Here is a 24,946-nt window from a genome sequence, read left to right as displayed (position 1 = left end):
ATGAAGAATTCCTTAAAGATTGGCTACCGTGTTTAAGTAACTATTAAACAAGGGCATACTATATTTATACCTTCAGTTGTCATAGCTTTAAAACTGATGGAATATTCTTTTGTATTTGAATTTACATTGAAAAGTTACGATCGATTTAAGTATGTTGCTTAAGTTTACTTTAGCTTACTTCAATATGCTAAATGTTTGTTCGGTCTTTTTTTCCATGTATTTCGCTTTTCAATGTAACAAAGTCAACAAGAACACTACCTAACAATCTGTTTGAATAGGTAAACGACATGAAAAATGTAAGTTTTTAATGGACAGACTATTCCTACATTCGAAAGAACGTTTTAAGATTTCTACCATAAAATGGGCTACTACGTCCGATGGGCCTTATTTTAATAGCGCCTACTTTAAACCTTATCAGCTTAATAGCTTTATTTGCCATGTTATGCCAATTAAAACGTTTCTCGCTTCTGTTACAATAATAAAATACAAACAATATTGGCGAGGTTGACAGAAATATAGAGGCACGTAACGATTTGCAGCTAAAACTCTAACACCTCTGTAATTTTGAGTTTATTTTACGTTAATTGGACGGCGTCTTATTGTTATTCGAATTTTATTTCAAGTATCATCGCCATTTACGACGATAAAATTTTCAAGATACCTCAATATTGTGGATTTTTGTACGATATGGTCTGGGGTACATTCCAATTGCATGCTTTACGCAGACGAGTTCAGAGGCCAACCAATGCGTTTCAAAAGCATTTTTCGATTAAGTAAAGTTGTTAGGAATTGAGGTTACTTTACACTGGTTCACCCAAGGACAAGGCACACCCGAGCTCGCGCCACCAATGATAATGCATGATCAGATTAGTTGCGACTAAATACGAACATCGCACGCCATTTAGATATCAATGAACGTGTTAAATATGAATCCCAAAATGCAGGCTTTGCTAAATTTTTAAGGCGAGTTATTATTAAGAATATACTAACACATTTTATAAGGCTCCAGAAGACAATATAAGTATTCGTAAAAGAATGCAAAAACATTTATTTATTTATTTATTTATTTAAATAAATACATCGGTATTTTATGAAATAATAAGTAAATAATAAATCTGCAACGATTTTGATAGCACACACAGTGCAAGTGTTATTTTAAACCTCAAACTTCTATGAAATTATGACGTATAAATACACTTGCACTGCGTGTGTTATCAAAATCGTTGCAGACTTATCTTAATCTACGTCATAATTATTGAATTGAACGAAACACCTATACAAAATATGTACTTAAATAATTTCATTCGTACGTAATCATGTAAAATAACTATAAGGCTAAATCGTGTACAGCTGCCGTTTCTGTTATACCTAGCTGAAGTTGTTATTAAGAGGCCTTTCCAGTTGATGATAGGTACATAATATTTTATAAAAATTAAATAATTTTGTTACGCGGTTGTTACGCTGATGCGGATAAATACCGCCAAAATTGCAAACCTTGTTTGAGTTAAAAAAATATTTTATGTTCTAGAATATAGACGTTAATGAAAAACACTAATAAAATATATCTACAAAATTAAATGTGTATGTGTTTTAAACCAGTCGTGTAATAAATAGCTGATAGAATATCTTTATGTCTTAATACCCCGATTACGACGAAAAGAAACCGAATCAACCTGTCTGTTTGGTCACATTGGTAAAGGTAAATGTTCTATTTATCTTTTGAAAATATTTCCAGTGAGATTACATTTCGCCGTCGTCTGTTTTTCTCGACAGACACTAGTAGGTAGATCTCGGCGAGGTAAGATTAACTCTCCTAAATCTACATATTTCCATCTATCGTGATTTCTCTGATTTCCTATCAGTAGGGCAAAGATGGACGGCTCTTTATCATTTGTCACCATGCCTGTCACGTTCTAACAAATATGTAAGTGCTAAAGTGACGCATGGCATGACAAGTGATAAAAATACGACCATGATATCGCTTCAGGTGAGAATAGATAGGGCCCATCGTCTATTCGCTTGTAATATGTACTTATTAATAATGGATTTGTCCCTTAGTCTTAACTGCACCGACCGACGCTTTATTAGTTACGTCAGGTCAATAATTCTCTTGAAGTTTATACTATTAAGTTTTTTTGCACATATGTAGTTAAAAAAACAGATGGTTGAAAGTTTAGCCACATTGTAAGCAACAGTAGATTCCTTCATCAATCGTAGCAAATAAAACTGAGAAATATCATCCCCATTCTTCGTCCAAGAAATAATCTCAATCACAACTCGCGTCCAAAAGGCCTCTTAAGGACAATGCATTCGTCTAATTGAGTGACAAGTTGGTGAGCCGTCGTGTTTGTGCGGGTCGTCGTGACCGGGCTGCGCTCGCGCCTATTAACGGCCGATTGAAGCGAAATCGACTCTTGCGCAAGTATAACACCATCCTACATCCTTCAGTTTAGGTGCGCCATATTTGTAAATACCGTGTTCTAGCAGACCTCATGCTAACTTAAGTGACAAGCGATGCAACAGAAGCACAAATAAAGGGTGACATTTCTTTTCTTTTTTGAGGTTGCAACGTCATCTAATTGCTGTAATTTAAAATAAAATAAATTGGCATATAAAATACTTAATATAAATAACCTCATTTCATTTCTCGATCTACAATATCGCTGGCATAATATTACAGGGTACTATGTTACATTTTCAAGATAGTTGAAATTCGACTTAATGTCACTATGCCAATGTTCAAATTTCAATTCGATAAAAGTGAAACATAGAACCCTGTAATATTGGGCCAGCGATATATTAAGGCTGAAATACTTACTTTCAGCCAAAATTTATTGTTGATCGAGAAATGAAATGAGGTTTTTGATTCATCGAAATCGACTATTTTTGAGTCCTGCATAAAAATTTTCCCCGGAATGAAACCTAGTCATTCACTGTTCTCATTTTTTTTAATACCACATCGGTGACAAACGTCGGCCCGCCTGATGAAAAGCAGTCACCGTAGCCTCTGGATGCCTGCAACATTGATTATGTGCCTACCTATACCTACACACATTTTGGGTTTCGACTTTCGTTATTTAATTTTGCGGTATCGCAGGGTAAGTAAGGTGTCAATTTAAAACCAAAATAATTAGCTTGCTTCAACTTTTCCTTTGAATTTATCAATTTTATCATGCACTAAGTGCACTTCAACGACGATTAATTCATCTTCAATTTAAAAAGGCATAATCGGTACCTATATCACATACACTTAGTTCGTATCGACGTTTTGGCTTCGGAATTATTTGTATTTAGTATCGTCAAAATGCGTCACTCTAAATCGCCGATTTACTGCCAGCAGTGTTTAACTTATTAGCGTTTCGTTTTTATCAACGGATTTATTGGTGGCCGGTCAGTACAACTTTAAATGTTGGATCAAACATTTAACCTATAGCTGTGCCTTAATGCGTCCTGAGGTGCAATGATAAGGCGTTTGGGTGGCGCGTCCTCTAAAAGTGTTATCGTAAGAAAAAAATTACTTACGTCTCCATGCCACGGGATAAAGGAAAGCCGTAATCTCTAAAAGCCATTAAGTAATTTCCGTTCTTCTGTTTTTAATACAATGCCAGCTACATGATGGCATGTCACTTGTCAGTAGATACAGGGAGTTAACATTGTTATTGGATGGGTCATATAGTTACAGGCCATGGTAGTTCTGACGAAATAAGTTGTATAAGCGACTTTCAAACACGGGGTCGTGGGTCTACTTCGAATCCTGACTCGTTCTCGTGACCTCCTCGAAATGTATGTAAGAAATTGTCATCAGTAACTTGTCTATCAGTCAGAGTACGTTGTCGGTTAAGGAATAAACATGTCTGTATACAATAAGGAATACTAAGGAAACTTGCTTATTTACATTAGCGAAAGAGTTCAAATGTGAAGTTTCCATCCGGAACTGTTAGAGTAAGGAGACTTAAGTATGTTCCAAGTCTTCCATAGAAAGAAGCCTTCACTAACCAGTAGGATGTACATATAATAAAACTGATGATGATGAGTACTCGTTAGTGTAACCACCACTTTGTGCAAATCTGCGCCTTGTGAAAGCATTCTCCGTAACATTTCTCAGGCAAAGGATCCAAATTATATTGTTAACATGCGTATAGAGGCTTGTGAAGATATTACAGTACCTAGACGCAATTTCGATCTAATAGATAAAGTGTTTGTTCACAACATCATCTTGCTCTAATGACCTCTTTTCCAGTTTTAAGAGAACTCAAGATTTGAGCTGATCAAACTTCGATGTTGAGATATTTTTGATCACTGATCCCGCATCTATATTTTCGCTTCGGCCCGCAGGTTCATTAAGGATGTCGATGCCCCCAGCCAAGTTGCATAAATCAGGTTGGGAATGCGGCGCCCTAATGCGCTTTTGGTGTCGGTTGATAGCTCACCCTTTAAGCTTTTTCCACCAATAATTTTTGTAAGTGTCCCCTTATACGGTTTAAGCGGTTTGCTGGGTACGTTTTGATGTCTGATTGTGATTGTCGATAATAGATTTGGATCGGGATTCCGCGTGGATACTACGCGGTCCGTTTCGTCGTTGCGGAAGCAATGACGGGTAAAGAATGTAGTATGAATGCGTGTGAAGATAAGGCGGTACGTGGATTGTCTATATGTTTTTAGGCATTAGACAGAACTCAACGGAATGGTCAAAGATCGGGCATGACCGCCAGATATTAAGGATGACTCACGCTAGACCGATCGGGCCGTGCCTGGGCGGGGGCATCCGATATGTCCTTTTCTATGACGGCTGATCGCTGCTTTCCATAGAAAACGAAGCGCCAGAACCCGCGGCGCCCGGCCCCGGGCCGGTCTAGCGTGAGTCATCCTTCATGCAGTAAAATAAACCCAAATTGTTATTATAAAAAGCTATGCTAGTCTATTGAGACGGGTAGGTGCTAAAAATAAATAACCAATAATTGGAAACATCTAAGTCTTAAAATTTTACTATTAAGTATTTTAAAGATTTTTTAAAGGTAATTTTTGATATAGTTTGGCGGCGTGTTTAGATAGACCAATCGGGATAGATAGTAGAAAGGTAAATCGACACGCAGTATAAGGCTTTTACCGTTCAAGGGTATAATTACCGCCAGACTTGGAACATAAGCTGTAAGTCGAAAAGCAACTTTATCTGTTGCTATAACATCCAGAAATATCTATGTAGATATTATTACCAGGCCTGACGCCTCGCCAGTCGCATCAAACACATCGTAAAAGTGCATTTTAAGTGCGCACATAATGTCAACGGTGCGGCAAACATGCACGCCACGTCCATATCGGACAAGTTTGTCAGTACAAATAGTAGTAAAAAGGCTTGGCACCGACTCTGCAATATAGTGTCGTATGTTATGGCTCAACCACAGACAAGCGTTTGCTTGGTGACTGCCGAACACGTTAAGGAATTGGCCAAATCCACAATTTACAATGTTTAAATATCTCTAGACTATTCCCTGACCACTGGAAAAGATATATGTAGTGCATAATAATTGTTTTCCATCGTATTTTCTCGGAAACGTTCGTATTTGTCATGCTAGTTCAGTCAATTATCAATACTTTTTGTACCGAGACTGACTGAAATAGCAGGACACGTTCGTAAGTTTGACGACCGGTCTGGCCTATTGGGTAGTGACCCTGCCTGCGAAGCCGATGGTCCTGGGTTCGAATCCCGGTAAGGGCATTTATTTGTGTGATAACACAGATATTTGTTCCTGAGTCATGGTTGTAATCTATGTAAATATATCGTCGCCTAGTACAAGCTTATTTGCTTAGTTTGGGGCTAGGTTGATCTGTGTAAGATGTTCCCTAATATTATTTTATTTTTTATTTTTGAGTTTCCGTGAAAACATGATAGGATATAATTATGCTCTACATCTGTAACCTTTTAATGTAATAAATATAAAAAGAAAAGATTTGAACCTGTGTGTGTGACTTTCCGACATCCCAGGGTCGATCGAACTAGTCAGCAACCATCTATAAATAATAAATAAATAAATAAATATTATAGGACATTTTTACACAAATTGACTAATCTATCTCATTGTTAGTGGCGGCTTTTGAAGGATAAACTCTTCTTCCAAATGCGTTTTACTTCTTAAGCGTACACACCTTATTATGATATTTATAGAAAAAAAGGAAAAGACAGCAACACTTACTTTTTATTTTAAACATAAAAGCGTCTCTGTCGGTCGGTTTACCGCAAATGCAGAGGCTTCTTAAACAGTTACTTTCTTGTTATATATGTTATTAAATTCATTTTTATTTATAAAATAAATAGGTACTGACATGTGGTAATCAGCTTCTTGTTTCATAATTTGCAAACCATTGCTGACATGCCATAGGTACAATTTTTTTAACTGCGCCTATCATTTCTAGTATTTTTTCAGAAGTAGGAACCTGTTCTACGAGTATATCCAACCCATTATGTAGGTACTTACGCCTTTATTTTCAGAAGATGGTTAAAATACCGTTAGTACGCAATCCCATTTTGGGAATAATATGCTGATTCTAAATCGTCATCATTTCATCAACCACGAGTACCTAGTTAATCGTTTAAGTATTACGTTGTCAAATGAATGTAAAAATACTAGTAGGTACATAATAAACACTAAGTACACATAATTTTACTCGAATTATCGCGGGTTAACATTTTATAGTTTCGTCATAAGGGTCGGATTCGTAATGCGACGAGAAATTTTACGACTTAAACTCTTAGCTGTTTTACTGCGGGCAAGTAAAAAGTCGCATTTGACTTTCGTTACTATAAAAGGCCCCTTTCAGTTCGAAGGTTAATTGCTTCAAGCCAGAATCGCTCCGAACGCGTGCAGCATAAACCTAACCATATTGTCAACGGTTTTAAACAATTGAATATCATCCGGTTTTCGAAACCCTTCGTTCAAGTATAGGTATCAAAATTTGAGATGAAAAAATCTCCAAGCCACTTTTAAGTTTTTTATGACTCACATTTTTAAGGTTGTCTCAAAATTTGAGACTTAAGCACCTAAAGCTGGGATCGGAAATCACTTCACGATAAAAAGGACTTGGAATTTTTAGTTTCATATGTTGAATCGTAACAAATATTCTCATAAGTATAAAAATTTGATAGCATTTATTTAAAAATGGAAAGGTTTTTTAGAAACTCATAAGGTTTTTGAAATAAATGGTTAACGTAAAGGAATGTCAGGTGCAAAATAATATCAAACAACTCAGGGAAAGAATGTGTGAATGCTTCAAAGAATAGCTTACCTACTAGAAACTTGCTTCAGATCCATCCGCCAGTCAAGTTTATTATACGAATCACGGCTATTTCACTACAGAACGCAGCAAAGGAATGCCAACTTAATGAATAAATGGTTAAACCTTTAAGTAAGGGCAGGCACCAGAAGTCATAAACTCTTCCAACTGTATCTAACAACTTGGTTTACAAAGTTGCGGGAGAGATACGGGCGTGAAAAAAGCGATCGTTACAGCTCGGGGGTGTTTGGTCTATAAAACATTTAGAACATCTTTAGACGAGCAAAAAGGCGCTGATAAATTATTCACTTACGCTAGGTTCTGAAGCGAAACGATCCACGGCGACCTTTTGCGTTTCGTTGGTGTTTGATAGAAACATTGTAAGGAAATTGATGCGTGTATTTTTTTTATTAGAACAAATTTAAATATGTAAGTTTTCACACCTTTTTGACTTCTAAGTACTTAACCCAATCAATTCACGGTTAGATGCCTACAAAATTTGATTTAGTTAAAAATGTGTAATTAAAATTTGTTTTAAACCTCTAATCACGCAGAATAATTTATATATAAAGTAAATGTTGAATTGGAAACATTAAAATAGAAATTAAGGCAAACGATAATGCGAGGTATAATGAAGCAATACGATTAACAAACGAAACCCGTGCTCCTCATGTAATCTGCGGAGGTTTCAGAACGAATGTTAAGATATCGGTCCGAGGCGCGACTTATCACTAATTTAGAACCACGATTAGACAGCGGCCAACCGACGCTAACGAGCATTCGTTTCAAATAAATATCCCCTTATTTTCCGATGTTTTGTTTAACCGACAATTGCGCAAGCTTAATTGGACGATAGTCCAATTAACATGTTACTGAACAGAAACAATAAATGCCATCTGACGATATTTTATAATGACAAGCCAATAATTGTATAGACATAGCAAATAAATCAGGATAACAAAACTATAAATAATTAGGTTTTATTCTTAACATCAAAAACAAGAGAACAAAAGTTAAAAACAAAATGAATCGTTACGTTATTGGATGAAGTATGAAACGATTTGACTTGTTCGTTAAGGTAGTGCGTTTATCGTGGGGTCATAAATGGTAATCGAATGCGCTAGATCGGGTTAGCGTAGGTAATTCCTGCGTCGCTAGTCAGGGCTACATTTATTGGAGCCAATCGTAAAGTTCCCAGAACACAGTGCGTTCTGTACCTACTGTTCGTACAATCCTCATTTACGTAGGGATGTTGCCACTGAACTTATTTGCGTTAACTTGCGACGCGCCCACGCTTTGTGTGTGAACTCTGGTTCTTACTAAATGTAAATAGATGAAATTTAATTAACATGTGATCATATACTTATTATTAAATATTATAAGTAGTAATCAACCTTAAAAGTTGACGATTTAAAATAATAGTTTAATTCTAAAAGTATTCATATTTTCAGACTCGTGAGGTTGATTTTCCCTAATTTATAAATATAAAACCTTACCTTGGTTGTAGTAGTTTGCAGAGGCAATCCCGAAGACACGGCACAAATTTCCACTTCATATCTGTCAACACCAGCTTCTCGATCTAAAGAAACAGCAGTAGACAAGATTCCTAGAGAAGAATCTATATCGAATAGTCTGTCCACTTGTCGGCCGTCACCGGTCACATTCACTATGTAATACTCCAACCCGGACTTGTAATTGTTTGTTAAGTTTAGCACCGCCGTACCCACGGGTTCATTCTCAGCCACTGATACCGATCTCGGGTTCGTCCAAGTCACGCCTTCCAGCTCACTGCCACCCATAATCACAGTAAGGTAAGTTTCAGTACTTTTTTGTTCACTCAGCACCGCTTCATCCGTTGCCTTGATGACAAGGTTCCACCGAGCTTCTGGCTTTGCTGGCGGATACCGAAGAGTCAGCTCGCCATTACTTCTATGCAAATCAAACAAATCATTTCCACCGTGAATCAGCTTGTAGGTGACTAGTCCGTTCGTTCCCGAATCCAGATCGCGTGCGATCACGTTCATGATGAATAATCCCCGACCGGCACTCCTTCCTAGCCTCTTGGAATTAATCACGGCTGCATTCATTGATACGAAGGTTGGCGCGTTATCATTAATGTCTTCTACTATAACCGTGACAAGTTTCTCGGCAGACAGCCTGGCCGACGCAGGTTCCGCTCTGTCATACGCGACAACAGTTATGCGGAACGTGTCAATACTTTCTCTATCAATGGGCAATAAAGTATGAATGACCCCTGTTACATTATTTATAGCGAAATGTCTTTTGTTGTCGTTTGGGTCTTGGTGCGTGATTGAATAATAAACTTTGCCATTCAAGCCTGAATCTGGATCTTCTGCGGTAACCGTAACTATCGGGGTATGCTTCGGAATCCCTTCTCTAATTTGTCGCACAATAGCTGTATTGGTGAATATGGGTGCATTGTCATTTGCGTCGATCACATTAACGATGAAGGAGATGCTAGAAGATAAACTTGGGTTTCCGTTATCGGTTGCAGTAATATTCAAAACATAGGACGTCAAATCTTCATAGTCCAATTGCTTATGTAAGAAAAGCTCACCAGAATAATTATCGATGAAGAATGACTCTTTTCTATTACCTGACGTTATTGAGAATTGCACTTCTCTATTGATACCAAGATCCGCGTCTGTTGCATGAAATTGGATTATCTTTGTATTGATAGGTTCTGTTTCCAGAACGGACACTTTCATTTGGGTTTGTGTGAATACTGGAGCATTATCGTTCTCATCAAGAACTTTAACGGAGATGGTCGTCGTCGCGGACAGCTGTTGAGTTTGTCCTGAATCGTGTGCTAATATCGTTAGCTTATAATTATCGACTGTTTCTCGATCGAGGGACTTTTTGATCAACAATTGACCTGTGGCTTCATCTAACATAAAGTTACCCATGTCATCTCCTCCAATAAGTTTGTAATATATATCCCCATTAAGACCTTCGTCAGCATCAGTTGAGTACACTCTCATTATTGAAGCTCCAACGGAAGCTCCCTCAGATACTTCCACTTTGTATGGAGTTCTCACAAACATAGGAGAATTGTCATTTACATCTGTTATGTAAATTGTAACTCTAACGGAATCAGATAGCCTTTGTTTTCCGTTGTCAGTAACTGTTACTGTTAATGTAATATAATTTTGTCCTGTATTGTGTACTAAGCTTTCTCTATCAAATGATTTCATAGTTTTGATAAATCCGTTTCTGGTATCTATTCTGAAGTCATTTTGCGCCGACGAGAGGCTGAAAGTTAGTTCAGCGTTTCGTCCGATGTCTCGATCAGTTGCTGTCAATTTACCCACAAAAGTATCTTGTGGTTCATTTTCTTTAATTTTGAATACAAACGTTGTGTTTGTAAACTGTGGACTGTTATCATTTTCATCGAGTACGTGAATAACAACAGGTACTTGTGACGATCTGGTTGGCTTTCCCTGATCTGAAGCTACTATCGTTAAGGAGTAATAGTCCCGTTCTTCTCGATCTAATGGACTTTTGACGTAAAGGTATCCATCAGGAAATATACCAAACTTGTTATCAGTATTTCCTTCCGCAATTTCATACGATATTAAGCCACTTGCATCAAGATCAGCATCCGTAGCAGAAATTGCGAAAAATCGAGTGTTGACAAGAGTAGATTCCAGTAAAGAAGTTTCATAAGAAGTGTGGTCGAACACGGGAGTGTGATCATTTACATCGTCTATTATTGCAGCTATGGAATGCTTAGTAGCAAGGGCAGGGCTTCCATTGTCAGTTGCTGTAACTTCAATAGGCACAACACTGCCAGGCTCGGTCGATATAGGCTTGTTAAGATAAATTACTCCAGTGGTTTCTGATATACGAAAATTATTATCAGGGTTGTAAGTCAATGTGTAAGATACAGTTCTATTTGAGCCAGAATCACGGTCCGTAGCTCTTGCGAAATAAACTTCGTGGCCAACAGCCATGTTTTCAGGTATATGAATTTCATCCTTATCTTCGATGAATACAGGATAGTTGTCATTTATATCCAAAACAGATATGTTTACAGTAGTGAACCCAAAGGCCACACCGCTTTTGGCAAGTATTGTTAGATGGTAGTTCATTTTCTCTTCACGGTCAATATTCGACTCTGTTGTAATTATACCACTCCTTTCGTCAATCTTAAATATATTTTTAGGGTCACCCTCCAAAATATGATAAGTAATTCTTTCACTTGACATCCGAGCACTGACCTTACCAACAAAGCGGCCGGCTTGATATTTTTGTGTTCCTTCATCTTCAACAATTTTGAAAGTGTACCCATTATACTCCTCAAACTCAAGATTTTTACGCTGTGCCATTTTAACAATTTCTACTATAGCATCATCATAAGCTCTTCTGTGTCCTTTATCTCTGCAAGATATTTTTAATGTGTAGGATGCAGCCGGCGCTTTGTGAAAATCTTTTTGTAAGACGACATTTCCGGTCCACGGTTCTACGTCAAAGAATCCATCTCCGCCGCTTTCTAGCTTATACGTCACTCTAGCGTTATCTCCCTCATCTAAATCAAATGACTTAACCTGTACTATAGTAGAACCCGGTGGAACATCTTCACTAATAGTTTCTATATACCTTTTGGGATAGAATACCGGATCATTATCATTTACGTCAAGGACATTTAGATAAACTGTTGCAGTAGATGACTGAGGCGGAAATCCTTGATCTTTGGCTAGAACTTGTATTTCGTACAGACTAATTCTTTCTCTGTCTAATTCAATTATTGTACTGAGTTGGCCAGTTAATGGATCTAATATAAACGTTTTGGGATATTTTCTCTCGATATTTGATGGCAAGTAATATGAAACTGAGCCGTTAGTGCCCTGGTCGTAGTCCGAAGCGGTGAGGATTAAGATTTCTTTTATTGGCTTAATATTTTCGTGTAAAGTAGCATTAATGTCAGTCTGCGGAAAAGAAGGTGCCTCGTCATTTTCATCTAAGATAGTTATTTTGAGTCTTGTGAATGCCCATTTAGGATTTGGCCCACCATCCCTAGCAGATACATTAAGTTCGACAGTACCTTGTATTTCTCGATCTAGAATAGATCTTGTTGTTACTAATCCAGTCAAATGATCTATGAAAAACCATTGCTGTTGATTTCCGTCATAGAAATCGTAATATATTTCTGCATTTACCCCTGTATCTTCATCTGTAGCCGTAATACCAGCAATGTACGTACCAGGAGGTGCGAGTTCACTTAAAATAGCAGAATATTCTGATTTCTCGAAAACTGGTTCATGGTCGTTAACATCATTAACATGTATAACTAAGAATGAGGTAGCAGTTCTTGGAGGACTACCTTTATCAGTAGCAACAACAGTTAAATTGTACTTACTGATCTCTTCCCTGTCAAGTACACCATTAACATGAACTATATAAACACTGGAGGTATTCTCGAGACGGAAATGGTTTAGCTCGTTACCAGCTGTAATTTTAACACTAGTAATCCCATTTAATCCCGCATCTAAGTCAGTTACAGTAATGGCGGCGACTAGTGAGCCGTTCTTAGCGTTTTCATCGACTGTGGCAAAGTTGGCTGTGGGTGGTACGTAGGTAAAGGTAATGACTGGGTCGTGATCATTTGCGTCGATGAGATTTACTGTAACGTACGTTCTCGCATCCTGCCGAGGTACCCCGTGGTCCCGCGCAATGATTGTCAGCACACACGTCATATTGCACGTCATATTGCTGCAATACTTGGGGCAATTTAACTTCTTAGCAGTCGTTATCACTCCAGACTCAGGGTCCACCGCGAACTGCTTCTCAGTATCCGTCACTTCGTATGTTATTTTACAGTTGTCACCTAAATCACTGTCCGTTGCTGTCACTTTTAGAACAGTGGTTCCGGGCGGCACGCTCTCGTTTAGCGACACTGAAAAGTCACTTTGATCGAATATCGGTGGATTGTCATTAACGTCTAAAATCGTTACATTCACTTGTAGATACCCGTATTTAGGCGGACTACCGCCGTCGCGTGCCGATATATTCAAGATGTAGAAATCGTTTGTTTCCCTATCGAGTCGGCCGGTGGTTTCCAGGTGTAGGTAGGACGTTTGTCCACTCGGATTGACAGTAACATTGAGACGAAACTTTCCTTCACTGTCACCATCGACGATCCTGTAGTCGTTAGCGATCCCATTCTCTCCCAGATCCTTATCAGTGGCCGCATCAAGCAGCAGCTTGGTGCCAGCCGCGGCGCTCTCGGAGAATGCCACAGCTATGCTCGGTTCCGGGAACTCCGGGTAGTTGTCATTCACGTCCGTCACTCGCAACCTAACCTCTATCGGGTATGTCGGCTGACTGGACAGCACTACGAAGGCGTAGCGATCAACAGCCTCCCTGTCCAGAACCATATTAGTTCTGATCTCTCCGGTGACAGGGTCGAGAACGAACTCCTTAGGGGGCTCATTGAAGCGGTACGTGAAGCCGGGTTTGGTGGGGATCTTGCCGACGAGTGTGCCGGGAGGCTGGTCCTCGGGCACGCGGAGGTCGACGCCGGTGTCGACTGCCCGCGACTGCATCTGCTCCGCCGCCGCCGGCGCCGCGAGCGCCAGCAGCAGCACCACAACGCTCATCATCATGACATCAACAAAAACATTATCGGCGAAAGCGCTCCGTCCTGTTCGCACACTAGCGCGCTCGCTCGCCTCAGGTATGCAACATGGCCGCGACCTGCGCGCACGAATATCTCACGGAAAGTGCGACCCGCCTGCGCCTACGCGCTTCGTAAACACACGTGACACGCACTGCACTACAATCCTTCACACACAGAACAATCTTTCACTGAACTTCAGGTATCTTCGAGTTTTTAATTCAAGCACGGTCTGTCATAACTTTGGAGTTATGTTTATGTCGGTGTGTCAGCTGGTCGCGAGGCAGCGCGGCATGCGGGTCGCGTCGCGGTCGGCGCGGCACTGGCGGGCGGAGGCTTTCACGCCGCCCCTCCCCCGCAGCTTTCAAAGCTCCGCTGCGTGATGATGATGCTAAGATAACGGCCACCGAACGATTCTACTGCTTATTGTATGATACCAGTCATTCCGAGAAGCTCGCATACGGCACAGGTAGGCCGAAAAAAAACAAAGTTTACCATGGTTCTGGCTCAGGTAAATTAAGATATATTAAGTTATTGCCGTCATTAGGGATGCACGACTTATAGGGTTTTTATGTATTTTCTAAAGATGATGATTTTAAAGTATTATGCAATTGGTCCTTGTAGCAAGACTTCTTACAAAAAATTAGCCTTTTTAATAATAGGTGTTGATAATTTGCATTTAAACAATCTTGACGTTCCTTCTTTACAAGCAGAATGAAAGATTCTTAGTGTAGGAATGTATTAGCTTTATATTGTGTAGTCTCTATATTTACAATTATGGGTAAAATTATATATTTTGTACTTTATCAGTATTTTTGTAGTTGTAGTAGGCGCCTACAATCTCTCTACTTTGCCTTAAGGTTGACTGGTTTCCTTATGGTATTAAGTCCGCCTTTTGTACGGTAAGGTTTTTATTTTGTGAAATAAGGGTTAAATAAATGACCCCCTAACTTCTTTTTTACTGCTAATAGTATTAAAATATGTAGTAGTTTGAAGCGAAATATTGAAAGAATTTTTCTATGTAGGTACACTTAAACCAATAGTAGGTACGCCTATAGGTATTTATGGGAAGTTCACAATTAAAACATTGTTAATAATATAGGTACCTATTGATTATGCTATTGTTTAGAATGCTTAATGTCCATTAAACTCTACTTTACTGATTTACAGGTAAGTCTATATCAGTCAACTACTGTCAGCGATAAATACATAGACTCAAGAGCAAAGAAAACGGCGTACTTTGTATTGAATCTAAACGAAATACCTGATTCGATAAACTTGTACCTAATGTCGGAAACCTACAATGAAAGCAAAAAGCTTACGCGTTGATGTCTTTCGTATAATATGTGCCAGGAAAAACCGGACAAGTGCGAGTCGGACTCGCCCACCGACGGTTCCGTACTTTTTAGTTATAGCGGCAACAGAAATACATCATCTGTGAAAATTTCAACTGCCTAGCTATCACGGTTCATGAGATACAGCCTGGTGACAGACGGACGGACAGCGGAGTTTTAGTAATAGGGTCCCGTTTTTACCCTTTGGGTACGGAACCCTAAAAAAGGCAAGCCGGCGCGCACCTATTTAGGAAAATAAATCGATTACCTACGTAGTAAAATACCTAATTAAATTCGCTAAGTACAGTAAGTAGCTCCTGAGTCTCCTGACTTGTTTCGTTGAAAAGGGTATTTGACTGTATATAAAATAAATTATTTTACACCATGCATGAAATAAAGTACCAGAAGATTAATAGAGAAACGTAGACAGCAGTTATTTTTAGACACATTTTCTATTTAAAAACCCGTATAAAACTATAATGAGTAGGTAATTTGTAGGTTAATGGGGTTGGCAACTGTCAAAGGTTTGCATAGATGGCGCCATCATAGCTTGCCCCTTTTTCTATGAGATTTGGCTTAAAGGACTGGCATCCAGTGTATTAAAAAAACAAAAATTTGACACAATTATAGGGATTGACAGGGCAAGCTATGATGGCGCCATCTGCTAAAAACTTCCACCGGCCAACCCCATTGTGACGTCACATGCTAGTGTTTCATACTCGTATAAATTCCATAGTAGCAAAATCGTTTTGACAGTTCGAAAAAAAAACTGATTTGACTAGTAGTCCCCTAATACACTTAAACTCAACGAAGGCCGCAAAAATATCTGACACGACCTTATTTGTTAAGCGATAAGAGCGTGTCACCTATTTTTGCGCCCTCGAAGAGAAACATATTATTGCAGGTGGTACTCCTCAAACTGACCAACATTTTGTTCAGCTACTTTTAAAAATTATGAAGACTTTATTTAGACTTCGTATTTTTCATACAAATTAAATATTAGCTTCAATGTACGCTGTCATCAGTGTAATTGACGTTGCATGTCATCAAATGTCATGCTTTAAACATAACAAAATTCGCAATACATTGCGTCGTAGAATAAACTTTATAGTGTGTTAAAATTCAAAATAAAAGTTGTTTTTAAAAGTTGCTGAACAAATGTTGGTCAGTTTGAGGACTATATCCTACAGTTTAATTTTTTGCTCGTATTAAATACAGGACAGTATTTGTATACCCCGAGGGAAATTGCTGATTATATGAAAAAAAAACATACGGTAACTGCGCCTAAGAATGCCCGTTTCTTAAGCTTGGCCACTCTCAAAATTTAATTATTTTCTATGTGTGAACAGATTCAAATTTTGGGTTTATTTTCACTAGGACGGACAGGGTGGGTGCCTGTTGGCAGATTTCCGATTTCAAAAAATTGACTTAAAAAAACTAAAAATTATAAACCCAAACTATTTATACTTGGTCAAGCAGATCTTGTCAGTAAAAAAAGGCGGCAAATTTGAAAAATTTAGGCGTGAAGGGATATCGTCTCATAGAAAATTTGAATTTCGCGCCTTTTTCTACTGACAAGATTTGCTTGACCATCTATATTTTAAAAAAGAACATGAATGCGGGTTTAATTTTTTTAAACTCACATTTTTTACCATGCTTTCAATCAGTTTAGTTGACGGTGCATCACAATAAGGCCGCATATCACCTTTAAACGAGCAATTATATTAAGTATATATATTTCGGGGATTTCAGAAACGGCTCTAACGATTTCGGTTAAATTTGCTATATAGGGGTTTTCGGGGGCGATAAATCGATCTAGCTAGGTCTTATCCCTGGGAAAACGCGCATTTTTGAGTTTTTATATGTTTTTGAGCAAAGCTCGGTCTAGATATTAAAAATTAATATGACAAACTTACGCCTAGGAGCCCGATTCCTCTTTTTATTTCTTGTTCAGAAATTTCTGCAATTTGCAAGTGTTATTTTAAACGTCAAGCTTCTATTAAATTATGAATTTATTATGACGTATAAATAACACTTGGACTGCGTGTGCTATCAAAATCGTTGCTGACTTCCCTTGATCTAATTCTATTTATTTTTGTCTTGAAAATAGAATTGAATTGGTTTCGTTTAAAAAACGAACGAAACAAAGCAAAAGCAACTCTGTTCCATTTAATAATGATGTAAATTTCTTTGGAAGTAATTTGTACTAGTAGGTATACAAATACATAGTGTTATGAGTAGAGATGGGTAGGGGTGAGTAAATACTGAGTATTTACTCGGTATTTACTCAAAGCACCCGATAAATACCCGTATTTACTCATTTAGGTGGGTAAAAACGATTGCTTATAAAATATTCAAAAAGTGAGATTTAAGAACAAAATTGTCTTTTATTGAAGAGTGCTAACGTGTATTAACAATATCTTTAAAATAAAAAGCATATAAGACGCTTAATTTTGGAAAAAAAGGTAATTATCAGTGAGAGGCAAATTGTGATAATGCATAGTTAACAATTTTGTTTTAAATAAGAAGGTATTTACTTTAAAAATATGGTACTTAAATTCTATCGATGTTCTAGATAACTGCATGTCGCTTAAAAGTGCGTGTTTACGCGGCACTTACGACCTTTTATTAAGGGTTTTTTAAAGAAAACTCAAAAATGGCTCAACCTATGATGTTCAAAATATTGTTTTTTGTACTCTATTATACGGCTAATCTCCCGATATGTTTTCATATTTTTTCTGAACTTTGGTTCGAAAGTTATAGAGAGATAAACATTATTTTGGCCTTTCAAAACGGCTTTTTTCCAAAAATATTCAATTTATCCAAAAAAGTTCTTAGAAACATTCCTGTTATTTTTAAAGACCCATTTAATGATATGCAACACGTAGGTGGATTCTAAATTTTTTTTTTGTGACAATTAGTTACATGTATGGAGTGCCCCTCTTAAAATTACTTTTCTTACAATTTTGAGTACTTAATCCAGTAGCGGCTTACAAAATATACCTATATTTCAAATTTATTTGAGCCTTTCAGCACTCTAAATAGTTTATACCCACCAATTCGGGTATAAACGAGTAAATACGGGTAAATTGAGTAAATACTGAGTATTTACTCGGTATTTACCCATGAGTATTTACTCAATACCCATCTCTAGTTATGAGTTATGACCGTGGAACGCAAGAGAACACACAGCGTATCGTCGAAATCGCCAACTTTAGCCACCTGGCGGTAATAAGAAGCACTGAGTTCACCTCTAAAGCTTCGCTTCTCTACAAAAGCTCCTAAAATCTGTGTTGTGCCGGCGCGCCGCTGCGCCTAAACGCCAATAGGTGGCGCTGGTAGTTCAGGTGAAGCTGAGGTCAAACTAGGTATATCACTAATTAAGGAAGTAATAGATGTCGCTACATGGTAGTAGAGTAAGAATGATAAGAACTAACCCTGTTCTCAATCAGACCAATCCAAACGTGTACTAACATCAAAGACATATGTAACTTCGTATAAGACGAATAAAGTCTAAGGAAAAAACGTGCCTCGGAATTCAAGTAAAAGTCATTCTCGAGTAGATGTCGCACACACCTTTAGCCTATCCTCGGCTAGATGGCGTGACGACACCGTTTCATATTTAACAATTTTAACACATAGATATCAGTGAATGAACATGGATCAAAATGATATAAAAATAATAAAATAATTTATCCATATACTTAATATACATTTTTTGATAACTTTATACGTTTTCATTTTGAGTTTTAGTCGTGTGTCGATAGATGGCAGTAAATTTACAGTGACTACAAAATTTACAATGACAGGACCCCTCTATACTATCTATTCTTTTTGCTAACATCAAACCGATATAAGAATGATATTGGAATCATAATCATAACAGTTTCACTACATAACTTCGCTGTAATTAGAAAATCATAATTCTGCTATAAGTACATTGCATTATGGAATTTATGGAATTCACGAGCGTATTCGACATTTTAGTATTTGGAATAGGTGAGTGTTAATATTTGGCATAATTTTCATAATAAGAAATGATAAGGCGAAGTTCCACGTGTGGTGAAGTTATTTTAGAAATGTTATTTTTTTTACTTTTATAGGTACCTACTTACAAATTTTACGCAGCTCATTATAAAAGAAATAGAAAAATAGAAATAACTCTATATAGAATTCAATGAATATATATTTTTTGGTAAAATTATAATTTTATTATTTACTTGGATAAAAATGGGCATGTAAAGTTCCATACGGTAGATATTCTTGCCAACCCTGATTTTCAATGAAAAAGCTTCCAACAACGTCACGGTAGCACAATATACACCTACATACGCATAAGGCGTAAAAGAGAAGAACATAATTAAAAGAAAATACCTAGTCAGTAAAAAGAGACGACTTGTGTTTGTCACATGCGCGTTATAGTTAAAGTCCAATAAGTGTAAAATCGTCACAAGTTAAGTACTTCATTTTTGGAGCATAATATTATACAGGGTGGAACATTTCTAGAGACTGAGCTGAAAAGATAGTGTTATCTAAGTGATCTACAATCGAGTTATTATAATCGTAAAGCTGGATTTAAAAGTAAAACTAAATCATTAAAATGAAATATTTTTATATCAGTGAGAACCGTACAAAGTTATTTACATTTTCAATTGACACATGTCATGTCATTCATACGATCTACTTTCTAGGGTTGAAACATAAAGATTTTCGCACTAATGTTAAACAAACTGTATCTCAGAAACGGCTAGAAATATTAACGTGATTAATAAGTGAAAAATAAAGTACGTAGTCTGAATAATTCCCAGTTTACGTAAAAGTCCTTCGTTCTGTTCCACCCGATATATAACCAGTATAACCTATCTACTCGTATAGTTATACTATCAAAGATTGGTTGTCACGATATTAATGTCTAAGATATCTACGACCGGTATGGCCTAGTGGGTATGGGTGACCTTGCCTATCAAGCCGATTAAGTGTCGAGATGAGCATAATAATTTATAGTAGGTATGTACCTTTTAACCATTCTATTCGACGCAATTATTAAAATTAAATCAAAACTACTTTGTTACTTGCAACTAATTAAACGAGAAATTGGATTAAATTGTCAGTTAATTAGAGAATCACAAAGGGGTGATATTTCATTAATTTTCCAACTTTACTAATAATATTATGCTTTCATAATAATTGGATTACTGTTGGAAATATGCGTGGGTGTGGGTAGGCTTAAAGAAATAATATAAATGTCAACATTTTTTGCTTACCGCTACGAATGTTGTGGTATTCCACCCACGATGTGATTTCAGGATTTCCGGTTGAAATTAGAAATTACGAAGTCGTCTCGAGAATATATTTTTGTTTTTTGCTTATTAATGTTGTTTATGTTGTTTTTCTTTTTAACTTTTCAAAAAATATAAAATAAATCATGAAAATAGTGCCTAAAAAACTCATTCAAATAAAATTAAAACAAACTTGATCAGTTAAGCCGTTTATGAGTTATCGCTAAAAGTCTTCCCTTCTTATTTTATTTAAAAGCCTGGCAACCCTTATTTGTGACCGGATTTTCGCAAGCAATCCTATACCATTGTATTTGCAATAAAATTACCATCATTTTGATGTATAATTCAAGCGTCAGACAGATGAGTGCAATTATCGATATAAAATGACCTCTTTAAACACGGCAACCACATAATAGTGACCGGATAAAGATAGGCAACCTAGTTTATTTATGTTGTACAAGTTTGTATACTTTCCATTGAAACTTATTTCGTTCGTCAGATAAATCAATGAAATATGAGAAAAAAAAATTTTTTTTTCAAAAATTTATTAAAAAGCAGCCTTGACCATATTTCTTGAGGCAACCCTGTTTATTTATGTTCTGGAACATATTTTCTTTCATATTTTCATAGTTTCATCCGTCAGACAGATTGGTGAAGGTCAACCATATATACCTAAAGATACAGACTCATAGCAGATCGCTGGCAGTGAATGCGTAAAGTGTAGGTAATATTGATAGTTTATTATGCAGTGAATTAACGAGGAAGTGTGCAGCTAATGGAGAATTAACTTTGAAACGCATTTAACCGCCCTTTAAATACTCAACGCCCGGCAATCCATCGTGGCCATACTATTATTTATTTTGTGTCGTGGCTTTAAGCTTCATCAACAGATACTCAGTCTTGAAATGAAACATGATACTAATGGTAGAAGCTAGTATCCTTAAACTTATTTACCACCATCGTGGTATAAAAAATATAAAAATGTACGTCCCACGTATATTTCACCTCCCCTCTCGTCTAGCCAATACGCAGGTCACGCATGCGTAATGAATGTTCAGTCACTTCAAATATTCAGATAAAACAGCTAATGTTAGCAATGAAGATACTGCTACAAAAATATGTATACACTATTCACCTTATCACAATGGGAGAAGGTGCAAAATTATCCACATATCTTTGACGACGACTGAACGAATGTCGCTTAAGCCTTTTACTCTAAAACAGAATTAAAAGTTATAATCTAAAATTCTGTATTTAATAACAATCGTTTAATAGCCTTCCAAATGCGTCATAGTGACAAATTGTAGTTGAAAAGAGCGATAACATATCGCGGGGGCGAAATGAAATTGTTTATATATGGTAAGGTGGGGTAAGACTATCACCAGGATAAGCCTATCACTTGACGTAATATCGACCGGGATATGGACCGTGATTACCTTTTGTATTGTTTTCGAGCTACCGATATTTCGACGTATAAGTCTTGTGAAACTAATCGTGAATCGTTCAAAACTCATAGAGCCAGTTGCACCAACCACATTTGACAGACTGATCAACGTCAGCCGGCGCCCCCGGCGCTTTACTATGAAACTTTCCATACATAAAAATTTAGCGAACTCTATAACGATACGAACAGTTTGGTGCAACCGACCCTAAGACTATCACATGTATGGAATGGAATCCTCATACTGTTACAATGGCCTCCTAGCCTAGTCAGTAGTGACCCTGCTTACGAAGCAGGAGGTCCCGGGTTCCAATCCTGGTAAGGGCATTTATTTGTGTGTTCATCACAAATATTTACTCCTGCGTTATGGATGTTTTCTATGTATATAAGTATTTATATAAGTATTTATATATGTGTATATTATATATATCGCCGTCTAGTACCCACAACAGAAGCCTTATTGAGCTTACTGTGGGACTAGGTCGATCTGTGTAAAATTGTCCTATAATATTTATTTAATTATATTTATTTATTTAAAGTTAGTATTTCCCCGAGCAAAATAAACTATGTTAGTCTTACCCCACCTTATCAACCTTAAGTAGGAACGTTTCTGTCATTGATTATTAGAGTAGTCTGTATAGACGGATGGTATTTAAGTGAGCGGCATAGCAACCGAACCTAGGTCATTTTTGACGTCAGAACTAATTGTCAGAGAAAATCCTTACTGTCATACTGCCCTCCTAAGCTAAAAAGCGGTATTTGCATTTAATTTTCATTGAAAATACGTCCTTTTAGCTTAGGAGGGAAGGACGTATTTTCAATGAACATTGAATGCAAATACCGGTTTTTAGCTTAGGAGGGCAGCATAGGTAAAATGTGTATCTGGGAACAACCGTCTCTTACAAAATGACTTTACGATTGAACGACTGATAGAAGGGAGCCGTACGGTTACCATCAGTTTGTCACTGACATAAACGCCGTCGAGAACGTAATTTACTTTCTATACATCTCGCTCGCACTCGCATATTAGTGCAAACGGGATATATAGAAAGTAAATTACGTTCTCGACGGCGTTTATGTCAGTGACAAACTGATGGTAACCGTACTGAGCTCTGGTTGAGGGCGCGATCGAATACATATTGTGGCCGAGATACCTCCTTCTATACAGACATAATACTATACAGACAGGCAGAATAGAAGTACATATTTCAGGTAATATGATGATGATGATTTTATAGAAATGATAATACATACCTACTCATATCTAGATCAATTTATAACAACCAAACATGTATAAATTATCATACCTATTATGCGATAAAAGTGGTCATATTAGTACAGTCAGCAGCCAGCTAAGCGGGCCAGGTATTCAAAATTATCTTGACGCGACTTTATTGTTAAGAGAATAAGAGGGTGTCAAGGTAATTTTCAATACCTCGTCCCTTAGCAACTTCTGCTGCTGACCGTAGTGACCGTACCTGCTGCGGCTTGGTAGCTGTACTGGTGGTAGAGGTATAGGGATCCGTAGATAGAAAACGCCATTCGAAATTCTTAAAAAAACGTATGAAATTAGTCACGTGATTTTTCGTATCATCTGTCATCCCGATACATTTTTAACCGACTTCCAAATCTCAAAAGGAGGAGGTTATCAATTCGGTTGTATGTTTTTTTTATTTTTTTGAAGTGAAAACTTCTTTAGCGGCGCTGTGCACTTTTTGAGGCGGGGAAAAAATGTTAAACGCGAGACAGCGTAAGGCGTAACCCTCTCTTTCTACCGCGCGGCGAAAATGTATGCCTGAGCCTGCTATTTCGTTTAGGCGGCGCAGGGCGCTTGCGTGACGTCACGTGTGACGGACAATCCCAACTAGCAAATCTATGTGCTATAAAAGTCGAGAGCACGTTTTTATTTTCGCTTTTTGGTGCTATAAACGGTGTAAAAACAGTCGAGTAAAAGTCCTGTAAGCGTTTACTCAACGCGAAAAGGCGCACTTATACAGACTAAAAGTGTTATAAAAATCGAGTAAGCGCTGTATAAGAAGCAAATCGATGCTGTAAGAGTTGAGTAAAAGTGGATAAAAGCACTTCTAGTGTTTGAATAGTAACGATAGTGCTTTTACTCGAGTATTTGTTCTGTAAACATTAGCAATTTACTATTACTCAGTAAAAGTGTTCTATAAAAGCAGCCGCACTGCTTTTTCTCAGCAAAAATGTTTCGTAAAGGTAGCCGGATTGCTTTTACTCGGCATTTTAAATGTGTAAGAGTGCAGTAAATGCTTTTATTCAACTAATATGTGCTAAAAACGATCTCAGGTAAGTTATTATATGATTAAGTTTGAGGCCTAATCGTCTTCGCACGTGTCTAATAAAACAAAAAGGTACTTAAGTATTTTTTACTGCTGTTATCCATGACATTTATTTTTACCGTGATTGTGTACATAAGTTTTTACTGTCTGTAAGTACATGTAATACAGTAAAACCCAGCGCGAAAAATACTTTATTGATAAAACCAAAGGCACTGGTTCATATATATTCATGGGCCGCCTATTTTCTTAAATTTCAATAAAAAAATATTAATAAAAATAAGTAAAAATTTGCTTACACGATCTAGTTTCTGTTATATCTCATTAATTCGACTATAAATCGAGTAACTGCGTTTACTGCTACACTTATAGCACATGATGTCGCCATGTTTATGGATTTATAGTCCGATGGCCGACTGCATGAAACCCTACCTGATAAAAAAATTGAAAAATCCTACTCTGTAGGGGTAGCTGACTTTTAGCAGCTTCAACTGCTCTTGGTCGGCCGTGGCTTAACTTGGCAAATTTTGCGCAAATGGCAAAAAAGTGGTACAAATATTCATCAAAAAAACAAAAGTGGTCAGCTACATCCTGTGTTGGCGGGTTCCTGTGTCCGACCGAATTTGTGGTACCAAGTGAGCTACAATTTACCTCATCGAAAAATAGAATGTCACTTGTATGGTAGG

General features: G+C 37.3%; 2 protein-coding genes across 2 annotated transcripts in view; both read right to left on the bottom strand.

Annotated features, from left to right (window-relative positions):
- LOC134793350 (cadherin-related tumor suppressor) overlaps positions 1–14,441 on the bottom strand; it is a 153,548-nt gene extending 139,107 nt beyond the window's left edge. Inside the window, exon 1 of the mRNA XM_063764908.1 lies at positions 8,766–14,441. Coding sequence (XP_063620978.1) covers positions 8,766–13,895 — 5,130 coding nt within the window. The 5' untranslated portion in view covers positions 13,896–14,441. The remainder of the gene's footprint in view (positions 1–8,765) is intronic.
- LOC134793230 (lysine-specific demethylase 5-like) overlaps positions 1–24,946 on the bottom strand; it is a 317,932-nt gene that overhangs the window by 226,728 nt on the left and 66,258 nt on the right. The gene's annotated exons all lie outside the window — the stretch shown is intronic.

This window comes from Cydia splendana, chromosome 1 (genome assembly GCF_910591565.1).
Source record: "Cydia splendana chromosome 1, ilCydSple1.2, whole genome shotgun sequence".
NCBI lineage: Eukaryota > Metazoa > Arthropoda > Insecta > Lepidoptera > Tortricidae > Cydia > Cydia splendana.
Note: the sequence above shows the minus strand (reverse complement) of the source record. Positions and strands in the feature narration are given on the sequence as shown.